The 18,659-nt window shown below is 38.8% G+C and overlaps 1 protein-coding gene across 3 annotated transcripts in view; it reads right to left on the minus strand.

Moving 5' to 3' along the window:
- The window catches only part of LOC107207366 (E3 SUMO-protein ligase RanBP2), a 33,602-nt gene that overhangs the window by 14,663 nt on the left and 280 nt on the right, over positions 1-18,659 (minus strand). For all 3 annotated transcript variants that reach the window (XR_004496620.1, XM_015634305.3, XM_015634315.3), the window contains exons 2-20: positions 16,137-16,204; positions 15,487-15,598; positions 14,447-14,599; positions 13,368-13,598; positions 12,787-12,932; positions 11,213-11,405; positions 10,410-10,500; positions 9,320-9,529; positions 8,615-8,793; positions 8,357-8,532; positions 7,943-8,066; positions 7,447-7,608; positions 6,980-7,117; positions 6,743-6,889; positions 6,122-6,304; positions 5,958-6,041; positions 5,315-5,450; positions 5,048-5,145; positions 167-4,529 (exon numbers count right to left, since the gene is read on the minus strand). Coding sequence is in view for 2 of the 3 variants with exons in the window: in XM_015634305.3 (XP_015489791.1) it covers positions 167-4,529; positions 5,048-5,145; positions 5,315-5,450; positions 5,958-6,041; positions 6,122-6,304; positions 6,743-6,889; positions 6,980-7,117; positions 7,447-7,608; positions 7,943-8,066; positions 8,357-8,532; positions 8,615-8,793; positions 9,320-9,529; positions 10,410-10,500; positions 11,213-11,405; positions 12,787-12,932; positions 13,368-13,598; positions 14,447-14,599; positions 15,487-15,598; positions 16,137-16,204 (6,994 nt within the window). In the remaining variant the exon portion in view is untranslated. The remainder of the gene's footprint in view (positions 1-166; positions 4,530-5,047; positions 5,146-5,314; positions 5,451-5,957; positions 6,042-6,121; positions 6,305-6,742; positions 6,890-6,979; positions 7,118-7,446; positions 7,609-7,942; positions 8,067-8,356; positions 8,533-8,614; positions 8,794-9,319; positions 9,530-10,409; positions 10,501-11,212; positions 11,406-12,786; positions 12,933-13,367; positions 13,599-14,446; positions 14,600-15,486; positions 15,599-16,136; positions 16,205-18,659) is intronic.

Here is an 18,659-nt window from a genome sequence, read left to right on the forward strand (position 1 = left end):
TTAAAATTCCCTTCTTTACTTGAAACTCTGGAGAACATGTGGATACCTGCATCAAAACTGAAAGAAATTACCTGTTCTCAAGAGAATAAAGAATAATGAAGAGCACAGAGATGACTGCTTCATAAGTCACATACTTGAATAAATTACTAGTAAAACTGACACTCACCTTTTTCTAGAATTCTAAACGAGAAGTTAGATGGTCCATCTTGTGTTGAAGCAGGCAAGCTGCCTACCTTGCTGTCTACAGGCTTCTGAGTAGCATTTGAGATTTTTGGTGTCTCAGAGACTTCCACTTCTTTCTGTGCTGTGTTCTGAGATGCTGGAATATGGCCTTCACTCTTTCTTGGGGGATTAAAACTGAAGCCAAAGAGAGAACCAGTGGCTGAAGTGTTTCCAAACGTGAATGTCTTTGACTTTTCATTACTGAAAATACTCTTCACAGATTCAGATCCAAATACAAACTTTGGAGGAGAAACCACCGTTTTTGTTGGTGTTTCAGATGTATTTGACACCTCTGCAGCCTCTACAGTATCAGAAGTATCATCACCATGGCTGACATCAGTTCTTTCTCTCGTTGTTTCCTCTAGCACAGCTACAGCATTTTTACCACATGGAGATTCCTTTGGTGTATTGGCACGAGAAGAAAGAGGTGTTATCAGTGTCTCTCTCTCTTGGGCATGTTTTGCTTCATCAAAAATCTGCTTAAATGAGTCTGCAACATCTTGCAGCTTGAATCGCACAGCCAGAAGTTCTACCTTTCTTTCCCCATCTGCAAAGTCACATGCAGTCCATACCCAGGCTCTATCAGATCCTTTCATTTGTTGCATATTCATATCTGGTGTTATCCTGTGATTAGCACAGAGTTTTAGTACCTGGTCCCTTCTCATTACTATACGAACTTGCTTGTTGTCATAGTTCTGCAGTATCTTGATATCCCCAATCCCTCTCTCTTTCCACTGATTTGCATCTTTGTCGTATCTGTAGAGTTTGGCTCTATGACTGAAGACAACTTGCTCATTTTCCTCACCACTGGTAACTTCCACAAGATCAGGCAGAGGTACCACAGGTTCAAAGTACTGTCCATCCCTTTCCTCTTCTTGAGTAACATCAGAATCTTCATCTGTGCCTACTGATGTTCTGCTCTGATTCTGTTTGGCAGGAGATTTGGATGGACTCAAAGCAGATTTAAAGCTAAAACTAAAACCAGTGGTAGACTCTCCAAATCTAAACAGATTTTTCCTTACAGGGCTACTTGCAAGAGGCGATGCATATACAGAACTACTTACACTATCATCCAATGCTTCTTCACGCAAGTCATAGTTATCCCACTCCAGAGTAGGGCCTGTACTTTCAGCATGTGGCTTTATAACCAAATCAGAAGTACTGCTGGCACAAACAGAGTTTACACTTTCCTCTTCTGGCAGTTTAGTTTTGTCATCTGTCAGAAAAGTTTTGAGATCTTTTAAGCCACACTTCATTTCTTCTGCTCTCTGTATAAGCTGAGCTGTCCTACCTGTATCAACAAGTTTATGGGGTGTCTGCAATGGTATATCTAGTAATAGCCTCTGACATTCTTCAAACTTCTGTTTGAACTCCTCAGCCTGCTCTGGTGTCTTGAATTTTGCTGCCAGCTGTTCCAACTTGGCATCACCATCAGAAAAGTCATTGGCCATCCACATCCATGCTTTGTCTGAGCCAGATAACTGTTTCAAGTTCATTGTTGTTGTTATCCAGTGATTCGCACACACCTTCAGTACCTGCTCACGCCGCATCAAGATTCTTACTTTGCCATTAACTTCATTTTTAAGAATCTTCAGATTGCCCACCCCACGTTCTTTCCACTGGCTTGTTTCTGGATCAAACCTGAACAGCTTTACTCTCTGGGAGTATAACACTTTCTCATCTTCCTCTCCTGTAAATGGTTCTACTTTTTCAGGCATCTGAACTATAGGTTCAAAATGGATATCATCACTGTCCTCCGTCTTATACACATCATCATCCTTCTCACCCAGGTCAGCAGATGTGTTTGCTTTCTGATCTGTTTTAGGATTTTGTGAAGAAAACAGCTTTTCACCTGCACCTGAGAAGCCTTTGAAGTTAGGATCCTTTTTGCCAAATTGAAAGCCTTCCCTAGGAGTACTTTTTGCAAGCTCAGCAAAAGTAGAAGTGCTGCTATTTTGCCCAAAAACAAAGTCGATTTTCTCCTTGTCTGCTGTTTCATGAAATTGGAATCCAATTCCACTGTCTGAAGGCAATTCCTTTTTGTCTTTTTCATCAACACTTTTTAAGAAACCAGTTGTATGCTCTTTGGATGGCTCATCTTTCTTAGTGGTATTTTTACTAGACTCCTGTATCCCAAATTTAAATCCACCTGCAGGCACTTGCATTGAAAAGCTAAATCCTTCCTTCGCAGACTTAGCTTCAGTATCAGAAGAAATCTGAAATGTAAATGGTGGTGTCTTGCCTTGCTCAAGACCAAACTTAAAGCCTGTTCCCAACTGTCCTCCGTCAAGTTCAGGTAATTTATTTTTCAAGCCAAAAGCAGGAGTTGGCAAAGTATCACCAGCTGGCTTACCAGATGGATTTGGCATTTGGCAGGCTACGCAGGCTAGTGAAGAACCTTCATTCCTCACAAGACAAGTAGTACAATCCCACTGACCTTCCTTTTTAGTAAAAAGCCCTTCAAACCCATTTTTCTGTGGCTTACTTGTATCAGCAATGGAACCAAACCCCAGAGCAGCAGATGTCTGAACAGAAGGTGTGGATGTATTTGGTTGGTTTTGAGGTTTTGGACTCTGACAGGAACAGCAGTTCACATCTTTTGCTTCATTTCGGCCTCGGCATACAGAGCAGTCCCACTGACCTTCTTTTTTAGCAAAAGCAGATCCAAACTTGTCCTGCACTGGGTTACCACCCGTTTTCAAACTTGCAGAGCTAGTTAATGGGGTGCCCTGTGTTTCCCATATACCTGGATTTGGACTTTGACATGATACACAGTTCTTTACAGTTGCTTCATTTGGAACTAGACACACTTTACACTCCCATTGATCCTTCTTCAAGAGATGCTGCCCAAACCCACTAGAAGAGGCTTGCTGAGCATCCTTTCCAAATGAAATAGTAGTGCTAGATGCAGAGGATGTAGCTGTAAGGGTACCTTTGCTGTCAGGTTCACTGCTTGTGCCATCTTTTGGAAACTGAAAGCCCAAGTTCATGGTCCCAGAAGTGGCTCTGTTGGGCTCCTTGATGTCCTGATTCGCTGTTTCTTTTGCAGTGCCACCACTCTGAGCAACAGATGTGTCAGCATTTGATCCCAAGGATTTTAAAATATTCTGTGCCTCCTCAAACTTTTTTTTGAAAAGCATTGCTTCTTCAGGTGTTTTAAATCTAATTGCAAGCTGTTCTGGTTTTGGCAATTCATCTGCATAGTCTAAAGCATGCCATACAAATGACTTATCTGATGCAGCATTTGGAGTTAATTTCATATCTGTATTTATGTAGTGATTGGCACAGATTTTCAGCACTTGGTCCCGTCTCATTAAGAGACGAAATTTGCCAGATACTTTATGTTTCAGTATTTTCACATTCCCAATACCCCTTTCTTTCCATTCTTTAGATTCTGCATCAAAACGAAAGAGCTTGGCTCTGTTGCAGAAGAATTCTTCTTCATCTTCCTCACCTGTCTTTACTTCAATCTTATCAGGAAGTGGTACTACAGGATCAAAATGAGGACCATCATCATCCTCATCTCCACCATGGGTGCTTCCTCCTTCTGTTTCATGACTTCTGTTGGCCAAATCTGAATTTGAAGCCATAAATACAGGCTTGCTTGGCTCTTGAACACCAAATGTATCGTTCTTCTCAAAACCCAGGTTTTTGTGTGCATTTTGTCCTGTGTTTTCTCGAAGAGAGATGCCTGGAATATGTTTATTGCTAAAATTGAAGATATTTCTTGAACTGTTTGCGGGATCGTTAACTGGCTTTTGTTCAATATATCTATCATCCTGTAAAGGTTTATCAGATGTTAAAAGATCCAAGAGGCTTTCTCTACTATTAAAAGGTGCATTAAGGGGCTGTGGTGCAACTTGAGGGGGAGAAGAAAAAGTAAAGTCCCCATCATTAGACTTGAAGTTAGGTTTAAATTTAAAAGTTGTTGGCTGACTTGGCTGTGCTGGTGTTGGCAGAGGTGCTTTTGATCCTTCTGCTGCTCCCGACTGTCCAAATTTAGGCATTGCTTTTGGTTCTGCAGGCTTTAAAGTGGGTGGCGTGACCGAACGGTTTGTGAAATACCCCGGTTTGGGCAGTGTTGGATTGGTGCTTGCCTGTGGGACACTGTAGTTGTAATAGTCATCAGCTGTACGAGGAGAAATGAGTGTAGTACCAGGAGAATCAAAACGCAGAGGTGGGCCATACATTTCTTGGGAAAACATACAACCAGAAGTGTTTTGCAGAGGTGGTGTGTGCATTGGTGGTGGTTGATAAGAATATATATGTGGCTGAGGTGTAAGTCGGTTCATGCCATACACAGGAGGCTAAAGAAAAAGCAGAAAACAAGTGCTCCGCTTATTATGATACCAAAGAGAAAATCTTACTGTGCTGAAGCCCATGCAACATGTACTCTTAAAAGAAAGGCATGGCTTTTAAGTTGAAACCTACCCTAATTCTACCTTCATTTAAAACTTGATGGGCATTTGAGAACAAGCACTGAAGAAGTGGCACAATGTGGGTGGGTTTCCTTTTCATGAAAAAAAGCGTTGAAAACCCGATTTGATTTTGCCACACAATTAAGGAGGGTATAGTTAAGTGCTATCATGTGTACATGTAGGAGAAATGTACACACATAAAATTTATTTTTTTAGCTTTTTCTCCCAAACTCTGTATCCCAAAAGTTAAGCAGGGAGACAAATTACCATTCTATCCTCAGCAGTTTAAGTTCACCAAATTCTGCATAAGGAACTGCAATTACATCCACCTATGTACATAACTGAAACCAATCAGTCACTTTCAGGAGATCATTGGAAGCAATTTAAGGAAATAAATTTATTCTCACCTTCGCTGGTGTTACATTGGTTGCAGCAGTTCCCAGAAGATACTGAGAGTTGTAGGCAGGTGACTGGCTGTAGAACACAGATGGGCCAGTGGTAGCAACTAAAAAGGAACACCAGGAAAGTAGTTAACACTACTGCTTTTCTTGCTGCTTTCTACTCTTCCCAGCAATCAGTTTTTAACTGTGAATCATTAAAACATTTTAGCATTATTCTCAAAAGTCTTAGTTGATTTAGCTAAGCATTTAGATAAAAATTCTGCAGTAACTTGCCTGTTAATGGGGCTTCATGAAGATTTTGTGCTCTCTGATAACTGTCTGGCATTGCATCAGTTCCATAGTTTTCAGCAGGCCACCGATGAGATGCATTTGTGTTGGAGTTACTAAGTTTCATCTCCTGCATTTCATTCTGTCGAGACAGAGAGCCAAGCAAGAGTGTAAGTATCTATTGCACAGGTATTTGTCAAAGAAAATATAAGGCATGATCCCCACCCTTTTGCTATTCAAAAATATGTTCAGTCCAGGGGGTGGGGATAACTAAAAAAATACAAACCAAAAAGTACCTGCCAGATCATGCAAGACATGCCCACAGAGTACAAAGTGTTCCCACTGTGTTCTAAAGCCAGAACAAACCAGCAAAAAATCCAGAACCAAGTAGATGAGAACCAAGCTGATCAAAGTAGAATTCTTTCTACATACAGAAAGAGTGCCTTAGATGGGTTGCCTCAGCACTCCTGTCCAAGTCCCAAAAAAGAGCTTTTAAGCAAAAGCATTTACTCTGGTACTCATTTTAGGCAGCTATTTACAGAAGGTAATTCTAAGAACTGTAAGCTGGCCCATGCTCTTTTATCACTAGATCCTTACCATAACTAAAAAGCCAACAGTTCTTTACCAGATACGGTGACAGAATTTTTACCTTTAAAGCTTCCACTTGCTGACAAATCATTTGAAGTATAGATTTATGGTCTTCTGCCCACTGAGGGGGAGTTTTCGGAGAAAACTAGGAAAAGAAAATTAATTGATTCACGTGAATTTTCTTATAAGATAACAATTCCCTGAAATAATAATTGGCTAACATACCTTGTAGGTCTTAGTTGGTGAAAGAGAGAACTTGGTCGGTGATGGAGTGGAATGTTTCATTGCTGAATCTACAGTTCGTGACAGACCATTTCTGAAGGCAAGACTTCCTTCATCAGCATTCTCACCAAGTTCCTGGATCACTGTATCTAACACTTCTCTCACAGTTTCAATAGACACTGGCAACTAGAAAGTTTTTTCAAACATGAGTCATTACTGCAATTCTCCCTCAAAACAAGACAAACTACACATTCAGAAGTCTAGCTGAGCAATTCACAAGTCTTTACTGAGGTTTTTTTTCAACAAAGCTCTTAACTTGTTCTGATTCACATAAGAAAATAACTCACGCAAACCATTTTTTTTTTCCAAACAACCAACTAAAAGACAGTGGGGCAAAAGCTATTTGTTTACATTAAAGCTTTCATCCATGGGGTAGCCAAGATACCACATGACCTGGTAGGTTTGCTTGAACTTAGTTAAATTAAATTTAACTAATTTAATTTAATACAAAACCAGGTCTAAAAAAAGAAAAGCCTAACTTCAATGCAAGGGATTTCATTTTTCAAACAGTAACCTAAGCTACTGCATGCCTTGGAACAACTTTTTAAGGAAAGAATTACTTACTTTCTCAGTAACTGACATATCTGAGGAGCTTTCTGCAATAATTTTCATTAGATAATACTTTGCTTTAAGAAGGTAAGTTTTATGCTCCTCGTGTTCTTCTGGCAGCATGACATCATTTTCAATCTCTTCTGCTTTTCTTTGGAAAATCTAAAGAACAGGGTGCAGAGTAAATAGTATCAGTCAGAAGGAAACTGAATAAAGAGAATCGTTTCTGGGTAATACAACTTACAAACTTACCACAGCAAGATTCCAGTAGGACACCACATTCTCAATAGCTTCAAAGGCTGATAAAGCATCATCAGTTTTGCCATCAACTGCATCCAACATAGCAAATGCTATCTGTGCCTCTTCTTCATATGCTGCAACCTGAAAGACCTATATACAAATAAAGAAAACTTGTACTTAACAGTAGAATGACAAGCTTTTTTCCTAAAATACAGAGAGAACTCTTTTTCAATAAAGTTGGTACTGAGGGTGTTGGGTGCCTTCAAATCATAAACACCATTTTAAAGGTAAGACCAAAGTTTAAAGTAGAAAATTTTCTCACTTTATAAATTACTACTACCAAATCTCACCTTAAAGAGTTTCACAGTAGTAACAACAGAGTAGTACAATGTAGACAAAAATCCCACTATGATCCCATCCCCTAAACTATGTATGTTTCTGACATAGACCCTTCTCTCCAGCCTTGGCTGAATCTGTACCTGAATGTCTACACTATGGAAGTGTTTGAAGAGAGGATCAGTAGGCTCAGAAATACTCCTCTTCTTTTTGATAGTTTCCAGCATAGGCAGAACCTTCTTCCAGTAGTAGACACTTCGTCCAATATATTCCTTCTGGTCATAGAAGGAGTTAAGATTAATTCCCTGGTGAGGAAAAGAGAAGAGATTATTTCAACAAGTGCAAGCCAAAATGCTATTCCTACATATCCTTCTCCTGTTTTCTTTAGAAGTTCCAAAGTCCTTCTCTGATACGAAGCAGAGTAGCTATGAAAAATAACATACACGTAGAAAATAACACCACAGTTTAAGAGTACTTCATAGAGTGACTAGTACAACAAATTTACCTGATAAAATAATCAGCTGTTCTTAATAATACACATTAATTTGATCCCCCATCCCCCAAGTCTGTTCATAATTTAGAAAATAAAAACAAAAAAACACTTTGGCTTTCATATATTTAAAAATAATCTCAGCTTACTGTTTTCTGCAAGCTTTTTGCCCAGTGTATGATTAAGGCAGGTTGAAGGCCATGCTTCTCCAGAGTTCGCAGAGTACTTATGCCATGCTGTACAACAAGCCTCAGTTTTGCTGCTGTTCCTGGTCTGAATATCAGAATAAACATTCCTTGATTAGTATTTTCTGGTTTTCACATGTTCACATACCATTCACTTAAAGTCTGCAACTTAAGTCCTAACTTGTCTCTAGGTTAGAAATGAAAATTCTGTTTATAGAAATCTTTCAAGCACATTAAGTCCCTATTACAACAAAACTTCAATGTAAAGCATATGTCAAAAAAAAAAATTTTACAAAAATCTATAGGGACAATCCAAGTTGCTGTAGCAGACACACCCTAAAGGCTTGATCAAACATTTCCAAACTGAAAAAGCCTTACACTGATTTCCTCTGAAGAAGAGTACGGACAGCATCCCACCAAGATCTTTGCTTTTCAGTATAGAGCTGTTTGCATACTGGCAATGGTAAGAATTGAGGCTGATGTGCACTGTAGTGGGAATTAAACTTCTCTTGCAGCTGTAAGTTGCTAGTGAATACCACCCCAAGTAGGAACACCTGTTTGTTAAAAAATAAAGCTATTGATTTCCAAAAAAACTTAATTTGTATGGTACCTTAAAGAACTTCAAAGTTCACTTACTTCAAGGTCTAACAGGCAAATAGACTCAGGAGCATCTGTCTCAAGTCTTGATGTTTCTTGGGGCAAGTGAAAAAGCTGTTTTAACCATTTGCGCATGGGGGGTAAGACTGACATGGAGTTCCACTGCAAGCCAAGCCACACGAGGTGCTGGAGACTGCCACTGTGCAATCGAATGGCACCTAGGCAAAAAACAACGTTGGATGCAAACGTCAGCTTCTTGCAAGCCCTCAATACTACTATCTGACCAAAGCTGGGTTTCACATTTCACCCTGACAGAGTGGCCAAAGATATTTTATAGACCAATAAGCATCAAGACTCTAGGTTTCACTCAGGAAGGGTTACAAACTTCAGTATAGCCAAATACACATAGCTCATCTAAATGCTCAAAGCCATCAACCACTTAAACTTCTGAGGGGATGACTCAATTTCCATTCTCACCTTATTCAGTCCAATAGATAACTAATTTTAACAAACCTATTTACTTCTCCAAAAGTCCTTAAGGAATTACTGAAGAAGCAATTCTTTACATTGCAATAAAGAGTAAGTCTTTACTATGACATTAAGGCAACTTTGGACAGCTATTCCAGGTATTTGTCTTTTATTACAGTACAAGTGTGCCTGTACCAGTACCTCTTCCACAAGTATTTGCAGAAGAGGTTCTAGTAAACAAAGCTGGGCTGAGTTTCAGAAAGTAACACCTCTTACCAATATCATATTTGTGAAGTTCCACTTGCACTGGTGCTTGTGTATTGACATTTCCAATATCATCTGTGCCAATAAAAGACCTTTCCCTAGAAGCTCCACTCTCAAACAGGCTATCAAACAATGCAAATGAGCCACTCTTGTTTGCAAATGATTCCACAATCTCTTTAAAGAAGTCTTGCTTGCCATGACTTAAGTTCAGCAGCATATGACCTAGAAAACAAAAATATCACTTCATAAAAATAAAGCAGTGAACACCAGGAAAGTAGTACTTGCTATGCTGGACTGCTTTTTGCTACTGAAGGCTGGATGGGAATCAGGATTTCCCCTTATGAAACCTACAAATTGTTCAGGTATGCTCTCCCTGTAATTAGGTCAGTGTTTCAGCACATAGGCTTTCCAAGCTTTTAGTGACAACAATCCCAAAGAATTTGTAAATCCAGTTCTTTAGGAAAACAAAGCCCTCATACCATGACTGTTCTACGGGTATTGCAAGTGACATTAAAATAAATAGCTGTAAAAGAAGAAGTAGTTTGCATTAATGAAATACATTTTAAAGCAAATGAACCTGATGTCTGGCAGGTTCATCCATTTTCATCTAGGCCCTCTAAGAATTTTGTAGACTGAAACACTGTCTATACTTGGCAGCAAAAAGAACAAAGTTGATGAATAAGTTAAAGAATGAAAAGACCAGGGAAACAAATTAATATTCCCTTTCCCTCTTAAGCCTAACAATACTTGCAAAAGAGCATCAGGAGGCAGAAGCCATTTCCAGTAGATTTAACAGACAATAAAAACTAAATTCTACCTTGGCATACTAGAAAGTCAAAAAGGAGAAAACAAAACCAACCACTATTGAAACAAAGAGAACACACTATGAATGTGTCTACACATGCTTAAGAGGAGAAAAATAACTTTAGGTGTCAGAACCAAACTCCTGTTTTGTTTTACATATGCAGTCAATCTATAAGATTTTATTATATATTGGAGTGATAACATTACAAGAGACACAAATGTGGTTTTTAACAAATCTTAGCATTTACAGTAAATCTGCAGCACTAAAATGGAACTATGCCACTATTTTTTTTATTACCAGACTGGCTTTTTCGATCACAGGCCAACATTTCTAGCATATCTTGTCCAGTTTGATCGCCCTTTATGAGTTTTGACTTTGGTTTAGGAACCTGGTGAAGTAAGGAGAAAATTGTTACACGTTGTTCACAGTAAGAGCAGAACATTTAAAAATTATGAATCTTAAAAATTAGGAAACAAGCTTCTTTTTAGCATTATGAAACTATAGGAAAACAAGCATTATTCATTCTGAAGGTACATATATTGGGGTATGGTTGTGTGTGGGATGGGCAAAGAGAGCAGAGAATCCAGCTAAAGCACATAGATATGCAAGTATATTTACTATTAAAAGTAACATTAAGTGTACACAAGAGCAAGTAATACCTGCAATGCAAGCAATAGTATAAAAAGGACAGTCAAGGCAAAGAATCCATAAGGCAAGGAACCCTGAATTTTTAAATTCTGTTGTCTATCCAACAAGTATATGGGAACTATACAATCCCTCTCCTTCCCTCCCTACAGGAATAACAACTCAACATGCGTATTTGTTGTATTATGAAAAAGGAAATACACTGCAGGAAATAAATGCACTAATACTTAAGAATCGGGTTACTCTGGAAAGGGCAACAGTTGAAGGTATCCTTTTACTCTGCATGTCATTTGAAACTCAATTAGGAAAGAGGAGGGTTTGGTGAGTGAGGACAGCATTCTCCTTTTGATACACAAACACTAGTTCATCTCATGAGTACAGGAATTCAACACATGCACAGCTAGAAAATTTCAAGAAAAGCATCAACTAAAGGCTTAGACTAAAAAATCCTTTACCTGGAAACTCAGGAGATAACACAATGCTGCTAGTTCACACATAGCTCTCCACTGTGCCTCATTGTCTTGGGCCATTTTCAACAGCAAAGCTCCAGCATGCATGTACAGCTGTCCTTTCATTTCCACATAGGTACGAGACAACTCATCAGCTGCACTCACATACGGTTTTACTGACTGAAGCGCACGATCAAAACTAAAATGCAGAAAAGACTCATTCTAAACAGAGTCCTGGTAAAAGCTATAGCAGCTGATGTTGGTTTGTGCTATTTAACTGTGGATTAACTAACTTAATGAGTCAATGGAAAGTACTGTTTCAACTGCTTAAACCCAAGTTACTAGAAAGTACAATCATGTCAAACTCCCAAAGCTCTCAAGTTTATTGAAGTAAATATTACCTAGATACTTACAGTCTTTCATCACATTTTTGCACAGGTATTTTTAAAACTATTGTCCTGAACCACATGGATAAACTTGTTCACTACTGCAGATTTAGAGACATACAGGAGGTATTATTGACTCTGCCCTCTCTTTTTGTTATCACAAAGGTCCAAAATACTGTTTAACAGGCTCTTCAAAAATAGAAAATACTACAGAAATTCTAGTACCTGTAGATTACAATACAACCCCCACTCAGGAAAGGGTTTCCAGAAAACAGTTAAAACAATTTTTCAATTACTGGACAAGACTATAATGACTGTTAGCATTGCCATGATCTGGAAGTGCTTCAGATGTGAACATCTCAAAACGCTCTAATAAATCAGAAGCAGAAAACCCAACATGGTCAATGTCAGAGAAGAAAAATAAAACATATTCCTCATCCATTCTGTACTGCTTCAAATACTCATGCAAGATTAACAGACTCAAGAATATCTTTACAAAATGCAATAGAACAGCCATTACACTACTGGGGAACAAAGATAAGTTAGTAAAAACCAGTAACAAAAGAAAGATAATGGCAAGAAACAGATCTTAATCAAATTACTGACTACAAACACTATTTTGTATTTATCTAGGTGCAGATGGCAAGCCTTTAAGTCAGCTGTAACACCGGAAGTTTTCTCTGGAGGCTACTCTTGCTTCAGGTTGTTTCCTCCTTCCCAATTATACTATATGCATGAAGTTCCTAATTACTCCATTGTGCTGTGTTACTTAAGAATAGAATGAACTAGGACAAAGTTGATACATGGGAGGTAGTTCTGGCTTTTCAGTTTGACTTTTTTTTTTGCTTTGTTTGGATTAGTTTTTTGTGCTAGTGTTTTTTTCCAATTGTCTAGGAAATTCAGATTAGTCAATTTCTGAAGTACAGAACAACTTCTCTAACTGAAGGAAAAGAAGGTACAAAGACCCAGGATATGAGTTTTCTCCATGGCTGTGTGCTGACCATTCAAACATCTGTCAAAAGACAGCTTGGGGTTCACATCCAGTAAGAACCACTCTTGGTGGTCAGTACAGAGAATCACCTCTCCCACCAAAAACAAGATAAGCTGTGAAACAGAAGCTTGGCAGAAGTTATGTGAACCCAAACAATTCTTAGAGGGTTTTTTCTTACTTACTTAGAAAAATTTAAACAGTACCTTTCAAGTGCCTCTCTGCATTCCTGAACATCTCTAGAAGAAAGTGTCAGTTTGACAAAGCTGGAATAGGCCAGCAGATGATCTTTCTTGATAGTTCTCCAGTTATTTTTATCAGACTCCAAGTCTTGTAAAGATTCCAGATATTCCTAAAGAAGAAAGTTCATCACAGGATAAGGAACAGTCATCCTTCCATGAAGACAAGGGCAGTACTTCTCCAAAACACACTAGTAGTATTTATTGCATAATCCAGTTTCAGAGGTGAGACCTTAACATATTCTTCAGCAGCAAAGTTCCAGGGAACTACTTGCTTGAGCAATTTTATCCCAAATGGAACTGCTGTGTCTAACTCAGCTTTTGAGGTTAGAAACTCAATAGCTCTATAAAACTTAATTTTAGGGAGAAAATTCCAATTAAAAAAAAAAACCACAAGAAGTATTTTGTAATTCCACTGGTTTCAGTAGACTTGCATTTGAAGGAGTTAAATCCCTTGAGAAATAGCTGTCAGAATAGGGACACTAAGAGAAACAGACCAGGTAAAAAGATACGGAAGACTACCACAGGATCAAAATATGATTAAACACCTCAAATGTCTCTACAACACAGGAACACCATTCCAAACTTGACTGCAAAGGGATTCTCTTCTCTGCCTCCTGACAATGGAGCACAGCATCCTTTAATCTGTTATTGGAACGATAGAGTGCAACTAGTCTGATGTTTATGTAGACATCATCTGGTCTTGCATAAAGTTCTGCTTGAATCAAGTCAAAAAGCTGATTCCACCCATCTTCACCTTTACAATCCAGTAACTGCTCCTGTTGAAACATGAAGGTAACAGGTTAACATTATTTCCCATATCAGTCTTTTGAGCAACTACAGTACTAGACAACATTCTTTCCTCCACTACATAGACTACATCACTCTAGCTAGAGTACTCTTAATACAGGTTTCAGGTATTAAATGAAGTTTGATGAAATACTCAAATGTTTAAAAATGTACATGACAATCACAGAAGAAAAATCCTCAGAAGAATTTGCCTCCTTACCAAGAGGAAGAAATGCTTCTCAAAACATTTAGTTCAGTGAAAGAAGACCATGCCATAAACTTGTTTAAACAAAACCCCAGACACCTTGCAACTTCAGTGTGGCTGCTGCCCAGCTACACAAAATTAATATACCTGTGCAAAAGTGACATTGCATGGCTCAAAGTGTTTACATGATATTTGAGAATTACAGCATTTCTCACACTCTGTGCTGTGATTATGAAATGATCATAATACAGATTTAAAAACAAATAAGCAGTGTAAAGTAAGAAAGTCTAAGTTCACAGATCAGCTACCTTCCTGCCTGTGACACAACAGAAAGAACAAGTTACACCTATATATTCTTTAACTTCTTGACTGTGATAAATAACAATTTCTCAGCATTTTGGAAGAGGATTAAACTTGAAACATTAGAAAGGGTATGAAAGCATGCAGTTGCAGATTCCTTTAAAACCGGACAAAAATGTCAAGACTAGAAAGAGTGTAACATCTAGTAGCTTTAATATTAAAGACACTAAAATAATTTAGCCAGAGTTTTGCATGAGGTGACATGCAAAAGGCACTCCAGACAGGTGCTGAAAGTTTGTTCAAGCCATTGAACAGAAGTAATTTTTAACTTACCTTCAACCTGTAAATAGCAGGGCTCCCAGGAAAGAGCTTAGCAGCTCTGTCAACCCAATATTTTGCTCTTCCATCAGTAATGTCATTATTACATAGTAACTCTGCAATCTTCAATACAAGATCTTTCTGTGTTGGGTTCAACTCCACAGAACGCTATTTTTCCCCATGCAGATACAGTATCCAAAAAAAAAAAAGAAGGCAACTTTAACTTATGATCCATGTAGAACAGGTAAGAATTACACCCCCACAAGCATACCCAAATTCAAATTAGTTAAATCTATAAATACAGAATATGTAAGAAAAGCCTTTCTACACATCACCAATGGTTTACAGCACCTAAACAGAACTGCTGAAATTTAGAAAAGCGTAAGAGAAATAATGCAAACACCATTTCCTCTGCAACTATCACTAGATAGATATACAGAGAGAGCAGGACTGTAAGTACCTCTAGTCTAGCCAGGAGTAAAAACTTAAAAAAAAAGTGTGATAGCGCCTCATACACAAGAGTTGTATTGGCCAGACTTCTGACCACATCTTCCTCTCCAAAACCAGAACAAAGGCAACCCAGCTGGAAATTTGACATTTATATGCTTTCCTCATCAAAATTAGATTTGTCCCTCCCTTCTGCACTTGCCCTCTTCAAAACCAACCAAACAAAAAACACAGTATGTTTCATGTATGCCTACAGTCTTCTAGCAGCAACTAAACTCCAGTTGTCATCACAGTTTGCATTACACAATTCTATGACAATAGCCCAAGAGGCAATGCATGACTTGGGGAGAATTTTAACAGCAGACAGCATAAAGTCCAGATAAAAAAACAAAGAAGCAACTTCAAAATATACTACAGAAGTAAGCAATATCAAGTGAAGAATCCTCTCTGCATTGCTTCATGTGCCTTCCATTGTCAAATGTATATGACAGCTTTCCCAGGAGCATGTTTTCTCCTATGGGTTTGAGAATGCTCAGCCACAGAAGGGTTTCAGAAAGCCCATTTATAAAGGAATAAAGCAGAACATTAGGGGTGAATGCACTACTTACCTTGTAACACCCAAAAGCTTTTTCTATGTTTTCCTCAGCTTCATAAATTTGTCCAAGAAATCTGTGTGCTTTGGGATCTCTCTCTTGTATATTGAGGTATGTAGATATATATCTATGAAGGGAAAAAATGTCAGTTACTTGACCAGCATTATTCACTAACACTCCCCTCTCCCACCCAAGCTCTAATGGCAACTTTATCTGCCATACAGGACACACAAACATATTTTGTTCCAGATGCTTCAGTCAGACCACAGAAGTATAGACATGTTTTGTTCCGTTCCAGACACTTTGTCAGGACCTTTAAGTAAGCAGCAACATGGGTTTATACGTGTACAAACGCTACTTACTCACCAGCCAGTATTTCTGTTGATTAAAAAAACAAAAAGCAGGAGTTTGTAGAAATGGTACACTAAACACAATGAGCAAAACACCAGCCAATTCAGCTAGGTAAGTTTTTTCAGTACCACATAGCTAATCTTCTTTTAAGTTATTGCTTTACAAAGATCTAGATAGCATTCAATGTGCACATTGACTGCTAGCTTAAAGCAGCATGATATTCATCTTGGTTTCTCTGGTCTATTTCATATAAATATAGCTTTTCTTTTACACTTTAGAGAACAAAAAAACAAATGTCCATCAATGCATTTTACCTTTTAGCAAGTTCATATTCTTTTATTTCAAAATACAGCTTAGCAAAGAGGAATCCTTTCATCGATTTCTGAAGGAGAAAAACCATGACAAACACACTTTAGACATTTGGTACTGCAAAAGTAATTCCTTCATGAGTGACCTCTCTTTTCAGCAATGCCTAATACTCAAGTGACAGAATTTGATGACTCGTTATCAGTTCAAATCCACTCATCAAATATAAGGGTATGTTTTGAAAGATGTAGGTTTAAGAATGAAAAGAATAAAAGGCTTTGCTATAAAAAGGTTACTAGGAAGACAGAGACTACAAGAGAAGAAAACAACAAGCCTTTATATACATGTGTCCAGGACAACGTGGTATTTCATACATCACTCATTAAAGAGAGCAGAAGAATAGGGTCACCTATATTTAATTTATTCCTTTGCAATGCAGCAAGGAAAAAAGACATTCTACAAATCAAGAGAGATCTGCCATTTAGCCCTACTGTAGTATACTGTCATTAGACACTACTGTTTAAGTATACTTGAGGAAAAAGCAACTTTCACTTAAGTCATTCTCAGTTTGGATAAGAAATGCATTTATGTGCAGTAGTTTATTTCTGACTAAAATAACTTGAACATACACACCCTATGAGCAAGAGGTGAAGCATCTCAAAAGGTATTTTTTGGGAGGTAGAACAAGGAAGTAACAAAGGAGCCAAAGTGGCAGAAGCATGATCATGAGGAAAAGTGAAAGGAGTGAGTTAAAGAACTGACAAAGTTATAAGCAAAAAGGCAGAAGTAAACCAGACAAATTTAAAGCTTAAGCTCTCAACATCAGTTCAAAAACAATTTTGCTTTTGAATCAAGAAATACTGGAGCTAGTTACATCTATGATTCTAAACATGTACATTTTGAATTCACTTGAATTGTAAGTATTCCCCCCCTCTGACCACCGTAATTCATGCACAAGTTTAAGAAACAGTTAAAAATGAAAGCAGGCCTCCTACAATACCTCAAGTTTCCAGACTGTATTTTTGAAACCTGTTATAAGAGGGAAACACTGAAGTATGCCAGAGTAGAGCTGCACTTGGCATCTTCTTTTAAACATGGATGAAAAGAAACCCCAAAATAAACGCTTTGCAGCCTTATGAGTACCCCCTTCCTTAAATCAACACAACGGGAAAAATTGGTAAGATTCCCCACCACTGACTTTGCTTATACAATTAGCTGTAAGCATTACTTATTAAAAAAAAAATTAAACACGTAAATATGCACCACTTGGTCTTAAGCACAACAGGAGAGGATTTATTTTGTTGTTGAGTTCAGCAGGAGTATCAAAACAATTAAACAGCACCTAGGATTCTGAGAGTCATGCCCTTGACATTGGCTGCTCTAAACAGCACCCAAAGCAATTAAGCCACAACAACTTTGTGTTGTAGCCAAAAGAACAACTTTGTTGCTGTTGGGAAAGAGATACAAAATGATGTACACAAGGCCTGCATAAAGGCCCTACTGCATAATGGTAAACATGGATGTATTCACACTATACAACATAGTGCTGAATATTCTAACTAAAAAAAAAGTCAATTCAAGAGCAGTAGAACAGGATCTTTCAGGACTAAATAGCTCCCATGAATTGCATCAGGCTGCTGTGATTCTTTTCCAGATATAATGAAAAATGGTGACAAGTTATGCAGAGATCCTCATCTTTCTGGCCAGTTACTAAAATACAACAGAAAGATTATTTTTTCCCCATTCTTCCTGTCCTAATATTGCTACAAAAACAACAATAATATTAATGACATAGCGCATAAAAGAAAACTGAAAGTGCTTCACGTGTTCCTCATTCAGTTTCTTCTGAGAAAAGGAAACTCAGGAATCTTTTTCTGAGAAACGAAACTCGGAAAACACAGGAACTAAACTCTCACAAAACTGCAGTCTGTACCCAGAGAACTGGTGGACTCTTTAAAACTACACTACGGCTTACTAGTTGTAAGATACAGGTGCAGAGCGCAAATAAACCACTGCTCCATTTAGAAAAAGCATCTACAGTAAGCGAAACCCCTTAGCCCTTTCTCAGCTTCCCCTACCTCACCCGATTTACAGAGACCCCAAGTAATTAGGCACTGAGAAATACTCCCAAACACACCATAACTCACAGAATATCAGACTAGTCAGGAACGGAAGCGACCCATGGAGATCACCTAGTCCAACACCCTGCCATAACTCGGTCACCTAGGGCAGGTGATAAAGGTCCGTCCAGGCGGGGGTTGAATGTCTCCAGAAAGACATCCGTCCAGAGAGGGATCCTTTTTCCTCTTGCCGCCACGGACGAGAACGGGCCAAGCACACCAAGCCCCCACACCGAGCTGGGCGGGGGGAGCCGGCAGAGAGCGGCCGCTCCCCAGGCCGGTAGCGCAGGGGCAGCGAGCGCAGGGGCAGCGAGCGCAGCCGCCCCCCGGCCCAGCGGCAGCGAGGCCGGCGCGGGGGACGGCGGTCCCTCAGCACCCGCTGCAGGCAAGGGGCCCCACACCGGCCGCAGG

Source organism: Parus major, chromosome 1, assembly GCF_001522545.3.
Source record: "Parus major isolate Abel chromosome 1, Parus_major1.1, whole genome shotgun sequence".
NCBI lineage: Eukaryota > Metazoa > Chordata > Aves > Passeriformes > Paridae > Parus > Parus major.